The 18,209-nt window shown below is 38.0% G+C and overlaps 1 protein-coding gene across 4 annotated transcripts in view; it reads left to right on the plus strand.

Moving 5' to 3' along the window:
* Positions 1 to 18,209, plus strand: part of Ppp1cb (protein phosphatase 1 catalytic subunit beta) — a 28,859-nt gene that overhangs the window by 6,164 nt on the left and 4,486 nt on the right. For all 4 annotated transcript variants that reach the window (XM_070025292.1, XM_070025293.1, XM_070025291.1 and 1 more), the window contains exons 3-8: positions 5,487 to 5,618; positions 8,046 to 8,276; positions 10,042 to 10,146; positions 11,794 to 11,865; positions 14,250 to 14,401; positions 17,932 to 18,066. In XM_070025292.1, coding sequence (XP_069881393.1) covers positions 5,487 to 5,618; positions 8,046 to 8,276; positions 10,042 to 10,146; positions 11,794 to 11,865; positions 14,250 to 14,401; positions 17,932 to 18,066 — 827 coding nt within the window. The remainder of the gene's footprint in view (positions 1 to 5,486; positions 5,619 to 8,045; positions 8,277 to 10,041; positions 10,147 to 11,793; positions 11,866 to 14,249; positions 14,402 to 17,931; positions 18,067 to 18,209) is intronic.

Genomic DNA, 18,209 nt, shown 5'->3' on the forward strand with positions numbered 1-18,209 from the left:
TTTTTTTTGGTTGGTCGCAGGACTTGAACTCTGGGCTTGGGCGCTGTCCCTGAGCTCTTCAGCTCATGGCGAGCACTATACCTCTACCCCTTGAGCCACAGCGCCACTTCGGGTTTTCTAGTGGTTTATTGGAGATAAGAGTCTCATGGACTTTCCTGCCCAGGCTGGCTTTGAACCACGATCCTCAGATCTCAGCCTCCTGAGTAGCTAAGTAGCTAGGATTACAAGCACGAGCCACCAGGCACCCAGCTCCGTGAGACACTTATCTCCAATAAACCACTAGAAAAACCGGAAGTGGGTCTGTGGCATAAGCGGTAGAGTGCTCGCCTTGAGCTGAAGAGCTGAGAGACAGCACCCAAGCCCAGAGTTCAAACCCCATGACCGACAAAAAAAGAAAAAGAAAAAAAGAAAATGGGTAAGAAACTTGGAACTTGTCAGTCAGAAAAGAATAAAATAAAAAATAATGACAGGATAAATTCTATGGCTTTCAAATCAAAGCTACAATAGTTACATGAATCCTGAATAACTATTTATTGTTTTACAAAAAAAATAGTAATATGGATACAGTGCCTTGTATAATAAGAACGAAGATTTGTGTATATTATAATATCAGCTCTGATCTATTTCCTCTAGATATTGAAAATGAAAGTACCTACTTAAATGTGTGTGGTTTTGCTTGTTTGCCAATCCTGGGGCTTGAACTCAGGGCCTGGGCATTGTCCCTGAGCTGCTTTTGCTCAAGGCTAGCACTCTACCACTTGAGCCACAGTGCCACTTCTGGCTTTTTCTGTTTATGTGGTACTGAAGAATCAAACCCAGGGCTTCATGCATGCTAGGCAAGCACTCTACCACTAAACCACATACCCAGCCCTTATATGTGTTAAGATTCAAATGGTTTTCAACACTTAAAAGGTCAGAAAATGTTAGTTGTTGTTGTTGGTTAGTGTAAATCTAAACTAATAGATAATAGACATCTCTGTATGCTTCCTCATACAGTGCTAACTTTTGAGAAGACTCTTTGTTGAGAGTACCTACCCAATAGTGTATCTTCTACTTCTTGTCTATTGTATATATTTCCTTATTGGGCTGGGAAGGTGGCTCAGTGGTAGAGCACTTGCCTTGCATGCATAAGGCCCTGGGTTCAATTCCTCAGCACCACATAAGCAAAAAAGAAAAAATCCAGAAGTGGTGCTGTGGCTCAAGTGGTAGAGTGCTAGCCTTGAGCTGAAGAGCTGAGGGACAGTGCCCAGGCCCAGAGTTCAGACCCCACGACTGGACCCAAAAAAAAATTGTATATATTTCCTTATTTATGTGTGTGCAGTTCTTTCCTGTTCCCTTTATCTACAGCTTATTATCTGGATTGTCATACCAGTATTGATTCTGAACCAATGAAGCATCATTAGACAGAATAAAATGATGAAAAGTATTTCTAGGAAATTATGTTTTCTTCTGGCATTAATGACTAAGGCATTATATCTTAAGCTTTGAGTCTTATGCATGGCTTTGTGACATCAATTCGTCATTTGGGAACTGGTTAGACTCATACAGATGTCTGTTGGAAAACAGGTGATCAGAAAATCACATTTGTTAATATTATTGACAGTATCTAATCAGAAGAATCCTTAAGTCTGGAAATGCTATCAGTTTCATGATATTTGATACGAAGGTTCAAGAATTTTATTATTGGCCACTGTATTTTCTCTGAAATGACAGCCATACTTTCAAGAGTATATGTTAGATATGTAAGGCTGAATAGCCATATTTTGTCAGTAAAAAGTATTCTGTGGAAAAAAAAGCAACTATATCAGCTTGGAACTAAACATTTTGTTGTGGTATGCAGCAAAAGCATTTTAGGATACTTTCTTTTTCTGTTTTCTCATATAGAATATATGAGGTTTAATAAAACTCACTTTTACTGCTTCATTGGGCATTGTTAAGTGAAGCTGGCTTTCTTTCTGTTTCATTGCAAGTACATGGCAGTGAACTACATATAACTTGCAGTGTACTTTGGTTACCTCTGACTTAGTGTATGTTATGGTACCAGAAGTTTAACCCATCCTTGTTTTTACCCCATGACTGCAGATGTCAACACAGTGAAAAGGGAGAACCATAGTGTCCAACCCTCGCTTATATATCTGTTACTTATAATCTTATTATTGAACCACACTTCTGGTTTTCAATTGGGGATCAGAGTCTCACGGACTTTCCTGCCTAGGCTAGCTTTGAACAGTGATCCTCAGATCTCAGCCTCCTGAGTAGCTAGGATTACAGGTGTGAGCTTTGAAATGATTTTTTATTTGGTGGAGAATTCATGAAAACTGTAACCTATTCAAAGAAACATTTATTTACATATATGTTCTAGAGAATTAGGAATATTATACAAAGGTCCTACCAGGCAGATTTAGAATGAATTAAAAGTTTATCAACTGCCTAATTATTTTACTTAAAAACAAAATCCCATATTTTAGCCCATGGTAAAAAACCCAAAATTTTGCTTTTATCATCTAAATAAAAGATAATTTTTTGCATTCAATATGAAGAAATTGCCTCTCAAAATTTAGGAAATCTGGATTAACTGCCCTTATTGTGTAGTGTTGAGTGAATGGGAACTGAGTAAGTTAATAGAAGTTAAAGTGTCATTAATGAAGGTTACACAGATTTTATGAAGCAGACATGCCAAGATGATTGGATTTTTTTTTCTTCCTTGCTATCCTTTCTGTTTGAGAGAAAGCAGCAAGAAAGAACTTGCTGGTGAAAGTACTGATGGTTAGTGAAAAATTTGTACATACAGCATACAAAAACATAGATCATGTACCTGTTGTAATTCAGAAGACAAACCTGTGTTGGAAAAAAATAAAATACTTGGAGTTGTTGCTTGAGTACAATTTTCTATAATTATGAGAATGGAATTCTTTTGATGAAAAAGTACATTTTGCTTAATAAGATTAGAAATTAGTGTTCTTAGTCATCAATATTGGTTAAAAATTGGATTACATGTGGTCATCTGTTGATTCTCAACTGTAATGAGATTTTAGGTATTACAACTTGAAAAATGTCTTTTTATACAGATAGGAACTGTAAATATTGTCAGGCACTAGTGACCCTCTACTCAGGAGGCCCAGAACTGAGGATCACAGTTCAAAGCCAATCTGGGCAGAAAAGTCCTTGAGATTGTTATCCCCAGTTAACCATTAAAAAAGCCAGAAGTACAGATATGGCTCAAGTGATAGGGCACTAGGCTCTACCAAAAATATTCAGCCCTCAGTTCAAGCTCCAGGACCAACACATACAGGCACACACACATATGCACATGTACAAAATCACAATCATAACAAAACTATCATGATGAGCTATCACCATGGGACGAGTTAGGGTATTCAGTTTTTATTACTGACAAATATTCATAAAACTGACAATAGCAAGTGAAGGTAACTATTGCTACTCTGCTGGTTTGATAACAAGTGATAAATGTTTTTCTACAGAAAACACTACATAGACTTTTTTTGGGGGGGGGGAGGGGTTGGTCATGGGGCTTGAACTCTAGGCCTGGGCGCTGTCCCTCAGCTCTTCAGCTCAAGGCGAGCGCTCTACCACTTGAGCCACAGTGCCACTTCCAGCTTTCTGATGGTTTATTGGAAATAAGAGTTTCAAGGACTCAACACAAAATCAAACACAAAATCAAATAGTGAATCTCACTGAAACTGTTTACAAAGGTCCTGTTTTAAATTTAAGGACATAGAATAGTACATTTTAATTTAGAGAAAAAGTAACATGTACATGTTAAAGAAAAGGAAATTTCTGTAGAAAAGGCAAAAATTTCGTGAACACTAAACAATTGATTTATTATGATTGTTTTATAATTTAGATTTGTTGAAGAATTTGTATTCAAAATTATTTTAAAATATTGATAATACTCGGTGTTTGCAAAGGGTAGAATTTTGTGAAATTACAAATTAGTATAACTAAGCTTCCTCTGAACCCATTAATTGGATTCCGATGTATAGATATAACTAGTTAATCAAGCGCAAACGTCTGTCTGTCTGACTGTGTCTGTCTTCTCTGTCTTGCATCTTGAATTCTGGGCATAGGCCCTATCTGTGAGCTTTGTTGTTCAGTGCTAGCACTCTGCCACTTGAGCCACAGCTTCACTTCTAGTTTTTTGGTGCTTAACTGGAGATAAGAATCACATAGTCGAGGGCTGGGAAGGTGGCTCAGTGGTAGAGTGCTTGCCTTGGCATGCATGAGGCCCTGGGTTCAATTCCTCAGCACCACATAAGCAGAAAAAAGCCGGAAGTGGTGCTATGCCTTAAGTGGTAGAGCGTTAGCCTTGAGCTGAAGAGCTGAAGGACAGCGCCCAGGCCCAAAGTTCAGGCCCCACGACCGACAAAAAAAAAAAAAAAAAGAATCACATAGTCGGAAGTGGCACTGTAGCTCAAGTGGTAGAGTGCTCACCTTGAGCTGAAGAGCTGAGGGACAGCGCCCAGGCCCAGAGTTCAAGCCCCACGACCGACAAAAAAAAAAAGAATCACATAGTCTTTCCTGCCTATACTGTCTTTTTTTTTTTTTTTTTTTTTTTTTTGGTCAGTTGTGGGGCTTAACTCGGCCTGGGCCCTGTCTCTCAGCTCTTCAGCTCAAGGCGAGCACTCTACCACTTGCCACAGCGCCACTTCCAACCTATACTGTCTTTTAACCTCAGTCCTCAGATCTCAGGCTCTGGAGTGGCTAAGATTACTGACATGAGCTACTAGTGCTCAGCTTAATTGGCATGCTTTCTAAAACATGTTGGTGTATTGTTTGTCTTACCTCTTTTTTGTGGTACTTATGCTAAGATATTGATGGAATGTTACAGCTTGTACACATTAGGGGCCTAACTTTTTTAAACCTGACTTGGTGACCTGACAAAATAATCAGCAATTTTTAGCAAGAAATTACATTTTGCCTAATTATAAATGAGAAGTAATAGGGGTACATGATCTGGCACATCTTGCTTTTTTAAAAAACAGTAAATGGAAGTGGTCATTGCTTAAATTCTTGCTGATAATATTCCAAGGAAGTATCTCAAATAAAATCACTGAAAACCACTTTTTTTAATCTCCTATTCTTCATAGCCATGGGTTCTTAGTGATGATATTCTGGCTTCGTACTATATGCTAGACTTATTTTGATGGGTGAATAGGGCAGACCCTTAAAGTGCTGTCCCTGAAAGAAATTTTTAGGTCTCTTGGGCTGTTAGGCCAGAAGTTGGTTGCCAGAGAGCCAAGAAGGCTATATTTTATTGGGAACAGACTTGAGGAACATTGTATGGAACCAGAAACATTGGTGATGAAGCCCAGATCATAAAAGAATCCTATTACACACACAACTCAGTAGGACACTTTAGCTACATGAGTGACTTTTCTGATATGCAAAAATAGAGGAGTAATTCTTTTTTAAGGATTATGGATACATTTTAGAAAACTAACTTGTTCTGTGCCTTGTTTTATCAGTACGAGGATGTCGTCCAGGAAAAATCGTGCAAATGACTGAAGCAGAAGTTCGGGGCTTATGTATTAAATCTCGCGAGATCTTTCTCAGCCAACCTATTCTTTTGGAATTGGAAGCGCCACTGAAAATTTGTGGTATGTAATGGGTGCAGTTGGGAAAGGTTATAAAACAAAATTGAAACTTAAAAATGACAAGTTACAGCCAGGTGCCGGTGGCTCACGCCTGTAATCCTAGCTACTTAGGAGGCTGAGATCTGAGGATCACAGTTCAAAGCCAGCCCGAGCAGGAAAGTCAGTGAGAGTCTTCAATAAATCATCAGAAAATCAGAAGCCGAGTTGTGGCTCGAGTGGTAGAGCACTCACGTTGAGCCGAAGAGCTGAGGAACAGCACGCAGGCCTAGAGTTCAAGCCCCATGACTGACAAAAAAAAAAAAAGACACATTATAAACAAGAAGATGTTTGATACTACAGGCTAAAAGATTGCAATTCATAAATATAGCATTCTTAGAATAAGGAAATAAAAATACAGTAAGAACAAAAAGAGACAAACGATAGGAGAAATTAAAATGATCAGTAAACGAAAGGTCCTCAGCCTCACTAATAATCAAGGAAATGCAATTTAATTATAAGAATTATCAAATATTGATTAGTGCTTTCAGTAATATACGGAAATGAGCAGTCCAGATCATTCAAAATTCTGTGGGTCAGTTTTGTAGGTCAGTATGGCAATATCTTATAACTTTGCTGTGATTATTTAAATTTTTTGGTTTTTTTTCTATTATCTTTAAGGAGTTGCCATTTAACAGTCTTTATTTATTTATTTATTTATTTATTTTGGGTCCGGTCGTGGGGCCTGAACTCTGGGCCTGTGCGCTGTCCCTCAGCTCTTCAGCTCAAGGCTAGCGTTCTACCACTTGAGCCACAGCACCACTTCCGGCTTTTTATTTTTGCTTATGTGGTGCTGAGGAATTGAACCCAGGGCCTCGAGCATGCAAGGCAAGCGCTCTACCACTGAGCCACCTTCCCAGCCCCTCTTAATTTTTAAGTCTAACAGTGGCTTTTGGCCCAAAGCAAAAACTTACATCTTAGATCTCCTTATTAAAACCATAAAAAAACTGATCTACAGGAAGTAGTATTTTTCTGTAGTTCTCAGCCCCTGAGTAGCTAGGATTACAGGTGTTAGCCATCCATGCTCAGTGCAATGATATTCCTCACAATGACCATTAGTGTTCATGATAATAACTTTTTAATGCACTTAGATCAGCTTTTGCTCAAAGATAATTGTGTACATGCAAATGTCTTACATGTTTCTTAGTGATCTACAGTCATACCATACATATAACTTGCAGACATGTCATGTGTTTTTTTGTTGTTGTTGTTTTGTTTTTTTGACCATTCGTGGGGCCTGAACTCTGGGCTTGGGCTCTATATCTCAGCTCTTCAGCTCAAGGCTAGCATTCTAACACTTGAGCCACAGTGCCACTTCCAGCTTTTTCTGCTTATGTGGTGCTGAGGAGTCGAACCCAGGGCCTTGTGCATGCGAGGCAAACACTCTACCACTGAGCCACCTTCCCAGCCTTCATGTGTTTCTTAAATACTGTTTATTTTTCTTAGTGGTTCAGAAAGTCGTGTATTTGGTGTTCCTTTGTGTAGTGCCCAGCTAATAAGTAAATATTTGTTAAATTAATTTATTACCTTAGCATATCACCTTTAAGAAATAAGAAGTTTGGAGGGCTGGGAAGGTGGCTCAGTGGTAGAGCGCTTGCCTTGTGTGCATGAGGCCCTGGGTTTGATTCCTCAGCACCACATAAGAAAAAAGCCGGAAGTGGTGCTGTGGCTCAAGTGGTAGAGTGCTAGCCTTGAGCTGAAGAGCTGAGGGACAGCGCCCAGGCCCAGAGTTCAGGCCCAAGGACAGGACCAAAAAAAAAAAAAAAAAAAGAAATAAGAAGTTTGGAATTTGCTGAAAAGGTCAATCACTTTTATGAAAAGCAAATGTATTCATAGGTGATCCTAAAATTTCAACAGCATGCTTCTGTTGTCCAGCATTTTGAAACAGTATTATAAGACATGTTACTAGACCAAGAAAAAAATTAGCATTCTTTGGAATGTTACTTAATATAGAAATAACTTGAAGGTAATGGAAGTTATTTGTACTCTTTCTTAATTCTTGATTTTTGGTATAACAAAGTAACTAAGTTAAACTATCAGATATTAAGAGTAGCTGTATCAGTTACCTTGTACAAAAAAAAATACCCTAAAACTGTAACATTAATTTACCATCGGTTTCTGTGAGTCAGAGAATTCAGATACAACCTTTGCTGGATTCTCTGGCTCTGGTTCTCTCATAAAGCTCCAATAAGGGGTGATCTGGGACCTCAGTCATCTGAAGGTTCAACTAGAAGTAGACAGGCTATTTTGTTATATCTTGTTTGTTAGAAACAAATCACTAGGTATAGCCTATACTTATGGGGGAAGGGATTGCATAAGGTTGTGAACATTGGAAACTATTTCATAGAAGCAGCTTTAAAACAATTTTTCTAAACTAACTTGTTTTGTTTTTAGGAGATATTCATGGACAGTATACAGATTTACTGAGACTATTTGAATATGGAGGTTTTCCACCAGAAGCCAACTATCTTTTCTTAGGAGATTATGTGGACAGAGGAAAGCAGTCTTTGGAAACCATCTGTTTGCTATTGGCTTATAAAATCAAATATCCGGAGAACTTCTTTCTTTTACGAGGAAACCATGAGTGTGCTAGTATCAATCGCATTTATGGATTCTATGATGAATGTAAGTGAAATCAAAAACTTTGAAAAGTAATTAATGGGAGCATTTCCTAATAACCATTTCAGAGGAGTTCCTTCAGTTCTTGAGCAGAGGCCCAAAAAGAAGAAACTAGGAACATATTCGTTTCTTGGAATCTCCTTGGTCATGTTGCTTTAGATTGACTACAGTTTAGTAGCCTTTAGAATTCTTTTGTGTGTATGTGTGTGTGTGCCAATACTGGGACTTGAACTCATGGCATAGGTACTGTCCCTGAGTTTTTTATTTTTGCTATACCACTTGAGCCACAGCTCTGGTAGTTAGCTGGAGATAAGAGCCTCATGCACTTCCTGCCCACGCTGGCTTCAAATTTTGATCCTCAGATCTCAACCTTCTGAGTAGCTAGGATTATAGGTGTGAGCCACCACCACCCAGCTGAATTTATCTTTTTTTAATGCTAAATTATCCATTGACAGGAATGTACCAATATTTAAGACAGATTGATCTCTATGGTTGTGGAACTTAGATACTTAGGAAAGTGTTTGCATTTTTTAATTCTGTGGTATACTATGTGGTTTTCCTTGTTTAAATTAAAGAGTTGAAGTATGAAGTACATCAAACTATAACTATATCACTAAAGTTATATCAGAAATAGAAGTATATAGGTACATTCTTGAAGGATAAAATAGATGTATGAAGATTTTTGAGGATATAAATGACATCAAATGCAATAATTCATGGGACAGTTGCTTGTAAACAGTTTGAGTTATACTTATTAAGAATCAAGTTATACTGTACAAGCATAAGAAATTAGTACTTTTTGTCTTTCATCCTTCCTCTGGCTAGGTAGTAAGTATAAAGATGAACATGTGCTTGAGATTGTTTTTGTTGTAGCTAATTAAGCTAGGCTATGGGGAAATTATAGCTTTGTGTCTTTTTACTTGCTATAGTGCCAAGTTGTAATTCATGCAAAAGTGAAAACTAGTTAAGTACCTCTAAAAATTTCATTTCTAGGTTTTTAAGTTTATATCTACTACTCAGTGCACTAGAGTCAAAATTGACAGTCTCCTAAGGAACCCCTTTCACTTCTGCTTACTTATTTGGCTAGGTATTTAATTATGTTCATGTTAAAGGGAAAACTAATAATTTACTAGATGATTTCAAAATGAGTGTATTATGGTGATCTTAAAATAAAAAATTGATGTATTTGATTCATAAAATGCCTAGTATAATCTCTGGTCTTTACAGAAGATACTGAATATCTTTTTTAAAGCATATTTAAATTAAAAAACCTACTTTTTAAAAGTATGTAAAACTTTTTTTTCCTGTGCTATGGCTCAAACTCAGGGCCTTTTTATGCTGTGCAAGTGCTCTTCCACTGAGTTACATCCCCAACCAATGAAATTTGTCATAATAACTTTTTATTCACGTACAGGGGGAAAAGTTGATAATTAAGCACAAAGAAGAAAATGAAAACTATTCATATTCTTTTTTTTTTTTTTTTTGGTCCGGTTGTGGGGCCTGAACTCTGGGCCTGGGTGCTCTCCCTCAGCTCTTCAGCTCAAGGCTAGCGCTCTACCACTTGAGCTACAGCACCACTTCTGGCTTTTTTCTTTTTTCTTATATGGTGCTGAGGAATCGAACCCAGGGCTTCAGGCATGCAAGGCAAGCACTCTTACCACTGAGCCACCTTCCCAGCCCCGAAAACTATTCATATTCTATGGCTTTGAGATAACTAATCAGAACAGTTTGAGATTTTTTTATTAATTCTAAATGCTTGTTTTTTTTATAGGCAAACGAAGGTTTAATATTAAATTATGGAAGACGTTCACTGATTGTTTTAACTGTCTGCCTATAGCTGCCATTGTGGATGAGAAGATCTTCTGTTGTCATGGAGGTAGAGTAATCCATATGTCTGCGGAGTTTTTACTATTCTTATGTTCTGAAAAGATTTGCAACAAGATGCTCTGGAGAAGCTGGGAATGTGGCTTAATTGGTAGAATACTGACCTAGTAAGCCCCAGGCCCTGAGTTCAAACCCCAATACTACAAAAAAAAAAAATAAAGATCATCTGGGGAAACAAGTAGTATTTGAGTTAAAAGTCAATTTATTAATACTTTTAAGCATGCTTAAAACTTTATGATTATTATAATTATAAAGAAAATAGAGGAGCTTTCTTTAAAGAATTTCTCATATAAAGAAGACAACTAGATATTTAAATATCTTCCATTTATATCAATTTGGTATTTGGGTTTAACTATAACAATATATCAAATTTGGTGAAAGATTCCTGTGAAATCAGTAAAAATTATTATCTTCTGCCTATATTAAATACTTTTGGTGAGAATCTAAATGTTTTGAGTTTAATATTCACATATTAAGAGTTCTAGACTTAGTGCAGTATGTCAACTTTAGTCCTAATAGTAACTCTCTTGGTAAACTGGTAAGCTACTTTATTATATTACTTGTGAAAAACATTGAAAATTCATTTAGAAAATGGTGTCCATCTTGTGCTTGAGAGGCTATAAAAATATATATGATCTGGTTATAGTGAAGGGTTTCAAAGCATATAGGTAAATTATATTTATGAAACATTACATGATAAAAGGAATTTGCTTATGTTAGTAAGATAGTAATTATGACAAGTCAGAATTGGGAGAACATTGTTGAGCAAATGTTTATGAAGACATGGATTTAGAGGATAAATACAGTCTTAAAACAGTAAAAAGATCTTGAAAAAGTATGTTGAGGGACTGGGAAGGTGGCTCAGTGGTAGAGCATTTGCCTTGAGTTGAAGGGCTGAGGGACCGTGCCCAGGCCCAGAGTTTAGGCCCCATGACCGGACCCCCCCCCCCAAAAAAAAAAAAAAGTATGTTGAGTTCAGATAATGTGCAAGGACTGGCCCTATGTGAATGTCAAGTTTACATTGGGGAATGATGAAATAAAATTATAGAATACTGGGCCTAGAAGTTCATTGAATGGTTTAGTAGCTGACATTTTTGTAAAGGGAAGAAATGTAATGAAAATTATATAGGAGAAGAATTTAATGTAGAAAAGTGCTGAAAAAAGTAGATGCAGGGGCTGGGAAGGTGGCTCAGTGGTAGAGCGCTTGCCTTGCATGCCTGAGGCCCTGGGTTCGATTCCTCAGCACCACATAAGCAAAAAGAAAAAAGCCAGAAGTGGCGCTGTGGCTCAAGTGGTAGAGCGCTAGCCTTGAGCTAAAGAGCTGAGGGACAGTGCCCAGGTCCAGAGTTCAGGCCCCATTCCCAGACCCAAAAAAACAAACAAAAAATAGATGCAATGATTACTACTGATTTTTGGTAGTAAATGTTGTATACTGACAAAATTCACTACATTAATTGAAATGCATTTTCCTTTGATATTAGGCATTCAAGGAATTGTAAGTTTTGTACATTAGTATGGCTAAGAATATAAAATATGAATGTTTAGCTTAATGCTTTGTGATTATCTACAGGAGAAAAACAGTAACCAGTATATAAGTTCTGTTAGATATCAAGACTGTATCTCATCTTTTTATTTATAGGACTATCACCAGACCTTCAATCCATGGAACAGATTCGGAGAATTATGAGACCTACTGATGTCCCTGATACAGGTAGTATACAAAGAAGTTTAATTACTTTGTGTAAAATATTGACATATTTGAACCTAATTATATTTAGTGAAAGTAGGATTAATTTAATAAAAGATCTCTTTGTCTTTAAGCTTACTATATATGACTTTATTTGCTGTAGCATAAAATACTTTATTTTTCACTAGTCATCCCCCAAAGTATGTGCAGAACTTCTTAATGTAGTTCTTTCGGATTTGTAACTGAAAAGATTTCACTGTGAATTCTTCTTAGTTACCTTTTTATCTTTCCAAATTCCTTCACTATTCTTGGTATTGGTATGTCCTTTGAAAACCAGTTAAATTATGCCTGGTGCCTGTGGCTTAATCTTACAATCCTAGCTAGTAGGAGGCTATTTGAGAATCTCAATTGAAAGCCAGCCCGGGCAGGAAAGTCCATATGCAACTATTATTACCAATTAGCCATCAGAAAGTCAGAAGTAGAGGTCAGCCTCCTGAGAAGCTAGGATTACAGGCGTGAGCCACCATGCCCAGTATAGATTTTTTTTTTCAAATGTTAAAACTCATTCTATGAAAAATATCCTTAAGAGCCACTGTACTTCTTTAAAAATTTAGTGCCATCACCTCAATATCTATCCATAGTCTTGATCTTACAGTTTTACTTTTACCCATTAATTTACATACTAGGCCACTAAAAAGTTGCTTTCAGCTGGGTACCAGTGGTTCATGCCTTTAATCCTAGCCCTTTAGGAGACAGATCTGAGGATCACACTTCAAGGACAGCCTGGACAGGAAAGTCTGAGACTCTTACCTCCCGTTAGTCACCAAGAAAACTAGAAAGTATGCTGTGGCTCAAAGTGATAGAGTGCTAGCATTGAGCAAAAAGAGCTCAGGGAAAGCGCCCAGGCCCTATTACCCACCAAGGTGGGGGAAAATGTTGCTTTTGCTGGGTGATGGTGGCTCACACCTGTAATCCTTAGCTACTCAAGAGGCTGAGATCTGAGAATCTCGGTTCAAAGCCAGCCCAGTTTATCTCCAATAAACCACTAGAAAACCGGAAGTGGCACTGTGGCTCAAGCAGTAGAGCGCCAGCCTTGAGCTGAAGAGCACAGGGACTGTACCCAGGCCCAGATTTCAAGCCCCACGATGAACCAAAAAAAAGGTTGCTTTCTTCAAGGTCTGATAAGTCTGTCAAAGTAGCATATTAGTCTTTTCCTTACTACATTAGTTCATGTACTTGTAATCATGCCATTTCCTACTTGATAGTTCTTTCCCCTTTCAGAATACCGTTACTATATTAATCTTTTTCCTTTGTTCTAACCATTACTTTTCAATATACTTTTCAATGTTTTCCTCCTCCTCTGGCTCTAGTAAAGGTTTACTGGTATAGAGGGTTGAACCAAGAGCCTCACACTTGCTCTAGGGCAGATGCTCTATCACTTGAGTCATTTCCTCTGTCTGGTAATTATTTAGATTCCTTTGAATTCATTTAGGTAGTAAATGAACTTTTTCTCAGTCCCTCCTAAAATTTCCACTACTTGTTAAGACTATGAAGATTATCAATTTTTTTAGCACTGACATCTTTTCCTAGAGTTACTGATAAGATTTTATTCCTCCACCCTAGTTGTTAATCCTCTATGCCTCAATATGAAATGGTTTCTTTCCTCAAATTGACCTATAGACTAATGCAATTCCAAAGAATGTTTTTAATGGAATTAGGCAAGTGGCTTTTGAAGTATATGGAAGAACAAAGAATTCTGTAATGGGGACAATCTTTAAGGAAAAAATTAAGTGGAAATCTTAGCTCCACCAAATGTAAAGACTTAACTAAAAAGTTGTATTTAGCAAGTTGAGGATAAGTAAGATAAAACTGAATATAGTGGTACTAAGAAAAGGTCTGGCTTTCTAAAGAAAGGATCAACTGCGGGGCACCAGTGGCTCACGCCTGTAATCCTGACTACTCAGGAGGGTGAGATCTGAGGGTCATGGTTCAAAGCCAGCCCAGGCAGGAAAGTCTGTGAGACTCTTATCTCCAATAAACCACCAGAAAACTGGAAGTGGCACTTTGGCTTAAGTGGTAGAGTGCTCAACTTGAGCTGAGGAGCTGAGTGACAGCACCTGGACCCAGAGTTCAAGCCCCTTGAACAATAAAAAAAAAAGGAAAAGAAAAACAATCAACTATTCAGGTAATGATGCTGGATTATTCACATGGAAAACCTGTATATAAGAGATTTCCGTGTATTTATTTACATGATTGCTTTAACAAAGGAATAAGATAGAAAGCCTGGAGTACTAAAGAGCAGATTATTGTCATTGTTTATTAAAGAGTTTGAGTAGCATAAGAAATGTGCTATAGCTATACTTTATTGAAGTTTTGATTTTTCGTTGCTATTTTTCTATTTTCTAAAGGTTTGCTCTGTGATTTGCTGTGGTCTGACCCAGACAAAGATGTACAAGGCTGGGGAGAAAATGATCGTGGTGTTTCTTTTACTTTTGGAGCTGATGTAGTCAGTAAATTTCTGAATCGTCATGATTTAGACTTGATTTGTCGAGCTCATCAGGTATGAAATACAAGAAAGATTCTTGAATATTTGTTAAGTTTACATTATCCATTTTATTTTTAAGCAAATTAAGATCAAAGAAAGGTAACATGACTTACAAGGAAAGCAAATAGGAGAGACAGAGCTTACAATTTAATCAATGATTTGTTAACCTTTTCTCACTCTATTTGAAGCATTCCCAAAGGGGGTTTGTATGTGTGTTTGCACACACACAGGCATGTGCATGCCAAACCTGGGGCTTGGACACCCAGTCAGAATGCTCTCTCTCACATCACTTTTTCACTCAAGGCTGGTGTTCTAACACTTGAGCCACACATACACTTCCAGCTTTTTACTGAAATTGAAGATAAAAATCTCACAGACTTTTCTGTCTCAGCTGGCTTTGAACCAGGATCATCAGATCTGTCTCCTGAGTATTTAGGGTAACATATGTGAGCACCAGTACCTAACTTTAAAGGATTTATTTTTGTAGTACAGTGAAGTTCAACCTCAACAAAATTTTCAGTGTTGATTGAGGGAGGTTTTCTGGGTGCTGTTCAGATTTTTTATGTGAACTTTATGAATAACAGTCAAATGTTATTCATAGTCATGTGGATATTGTTTTGTGCTTAGGAAATTATAAGAAATTTTTTAAATAAGGAATTTAATAGAAATCAGAGTATCATTGTTTAACTCTGTTAGCTGTGATAAAATAATTCATTGGAAAGCATATCTAGAAGTCTTTTTTTGGTTATTTGTTTTTTGAGACAAGATCTTGCTATGTAGTCCTGGCTGGCTTTGAACTTGAAATCCTTCTGCTTCTACTTCCCAGGTGCTAAGATTAACATGCCCTCCTTTCTTGGCCAACTTTGAGCACAATGTATTGAATAAATTACAAGCTATTCCACAATTTCTTTTCTCTGGGACAAAACCCTCTTTGATTAACCACTTCTACCCCTGTCAGCATGATTTTAATAATAAACAAGTGACTGGTTTCTTCTTCCCACATTATGCATCATATCATATGCGTGATGTTTCCTAATAATGGAATGAAGTTATATATAAAGCCTTTGCTAATTAAGCATTCTGTTAGATTTCAGAACAGATTTGCTAAAATCCTCACTGATAATTAGATTTTCAGCCATAAATATCCACTATCCAATGGTCTTTCAAATATAATAATTTTAAAACATCAATTTTTGTTTTCATTTTAAAATTTCATATTGTTGAACTGCCTTAGATTGCATGTTGCTTTCCAGAAACTGCTAAAGTCCTATTGTGCTTAATTTTAATCATGTTACTTCCTTTAAAAAAATGTTTGACGGCCGGGCGCTGGTGGCTCACGCCTGTAATCCTAGCTACTCAGGAGGCTGAGATCTGAGGATCGCGGTTCAAAGCCAGCCCGGGCAGGAGAGACCGTGAGACTCCTATCTCCAATAAACCACCAGAAAACCGGAAGTGGCGCTGTAGCTCAAGTGGTAGAGCGCTCGCCTTGAGCTGAAGAGCTGAGGGACAGCGCTCAGGCCCAGAGTTCAAGCCCCACGACCGACAAAAAAAAATGTTTGACGGCTGGGAAGGTGGCTCAGTGGTAGAACGCTTGCCTGGCATGCCTGAGGCCCTGGGTTTGACTCCTCAGCACCACATAAGCAAAAAGAAAAAAGCTGGCTGTGGCTCAAGTGATAGAGCGCTAGCCTTGAGCTGAAGAGCTGAGGGACAGCACCCAGGCCCAGCCCCAGGCCTGAGCCCCACGACCGGACCTCCCCCCCAAAAAAAAAATGTTAGAAAGAATGAATAGCAGCAAAAACCTAATAAATATGTACTAAGCTGGGTGCTCACACCTGTATTAACTAACTGCTCTGATCTGAGGACAGCACAAACAGGGAAATGTGTGAGACTCTTATATCCACTTAACCAGAAAGCCAGAATTGGAGCAATCTCTCAATTGGTAGAGTGCAAGCCTTGAGCAGAAAAGCTCAGGTCTTTTGATCATATAAAATAAAACTTATTGAAATGAACTCAGAAATGGAAACAAGAGATCTTTTCTTTGTTGTTTCTGTTTTCTGTCTTATCTGTCTTTGGGAGGGCAAAGGGGGCACAGAAATGGAGAGATAAAGGTGAACAAATACAGCAGTGGTACTTACTAGACACTGTGTTGAAAATTAACTATACAACTTGTGGGTGGGAACGGGAGGGAAAAATGGAGAGAGCAAGAGAAGGGGTGACACTGTCCAAAAAGAAAAGTACATATTACCTGACTTACATAAGTGTAACCTCTCTATACGTCACCGTTAAAATAACATTAAAATAAATTAATTAAAATTAAAACTGAGGGGGCTGGGAAGTTGGCTCAGTGGTAGAACTGCTTGCCTTGCAAGCCTGAGGCCCTGGGTTTGATTCCTCAGCACCACATAAGCAAAAGGAAAAAAGCCGGAAGTGGGGCTGTGGCTCAAGTGGTAGAGCGCTAGCCTTGAGCTGAAGAGCTGAGGGACAGCGCCCAGGCCCAGAGTTCAGGCCCCACGACTGGACCCAAAAAAAAAAAAAAAAATTAAAACTGACATCAAGAAAAAGAAACTAGGCTCTGGTGGCTCATGCCTATAATCCTAGCTACTCAGAAGGCTGGGATCTGAGGATTGAGGTTCAAAGCCAGCCCAGGCAGGAAAGTCCTTGAAACTCTTAGCTCCAATAAACTACTCAGAAAAAGCTTGACATGGCACTGTGGCTAAAGTGGTAAAGTGCTAGCCTGAACATAAGCTCAGGGACAGCATCTAGTCCCTGAGTTCAAGCCCCAGGACTGGCAAAAAAAAGAAATGTACTGAATGCCAAAGACGTCATTGTGCTGAAGATCAATGTGGTGGTCCCTTTTTTTTTTTTTTTTTGGTCCGGTCGTGGGGCCTGAACTCTGGGCCTGAGTGCTGTCCCTCAGCTCTTCAGCTCAAGGCTAGCACTCTACCACTTGAGCCACAGCGCCACTTCCGGCTTTTTTCTTTTTGCTTATGTGGTGCTGAGGAATGGAACCCAGGGCCTCAGGCATGCAAGGCAAGTGCTCTACCACTGAGCCACCTTCCCAGCCCCTCCCTTTTTTTTTAATCAAAGAATACCTAAAATAGATTACAAAAATTAACTCAATAGTTATATGTTAAAACACTGTTTTACGTGCTTATATGGTGTTTTCCTACTTCATATTGTAGAACAGAAATAAATTACTTAAATCATTTAGGAATTGACATCAGATTCTAAAAATTGTTTTAAATTAGTTAAGGAAAATAAATATATAAAAATTCAAAAGCCAGACCTTAGTACCTCATACAATCTCTAAGACTCTGTAAAATAACCAGGCTAGCAAAAAGCTGGGGTAGAGAAGTGGCTTAGCAGTAGAGCACAAGCCTTGAGCAAAAAAGCTTGGGGACAGTGCCCAGGCTCTGAGTTCAAGCCCAGGACCAGCACCCTTTCGGAATCACAACTTCCAAAGTAAGGAGAGCTTTTAGGTTTATTAACATAGATGGTTAAGAATTTTCTTTTAGTAAGTGTTTCTGTCTTTTGACATTTAACAGGTGGTAGAAGATGGATATGAATTTTTTGCTAAACGACAATTGGTAACCCTATTTTCAGCCCCAAATTACTGTGGCGAGTTTGACAATGCTGGTGGAATGATGAGTGTGGATGAAACTCTGATGTGTTCATTTCAGGTATGACGTAAATGTAAATTTCTAGCAATTAGAAATTAAAACTATCATCAGAATTTTTTTTTAGACTTGTGATCTTTCCTTGAATATATTGTTGAAAATTCCAAAGTGATAATCACTCAGACTCATTAAATATTTCAAGTTTT

This window comes from Dipodomys merriami, unplaced genomic scaffold, assembly GCF_024711535.1.
Source record: "Dipodomys merriami isolate MVZ:Mamm:240054 unplaced genomic scaffold, mDipMer1.0.p SCAF_17, whole genome shotgun sequence".
NCBI classification, from domain to species: domain Eukaryota; kingdom Metazoa; phylum Chordata; class Mammalia; order Rodentia; family Heteromyidae; genus Dipodomys; species Dipodomys merriami.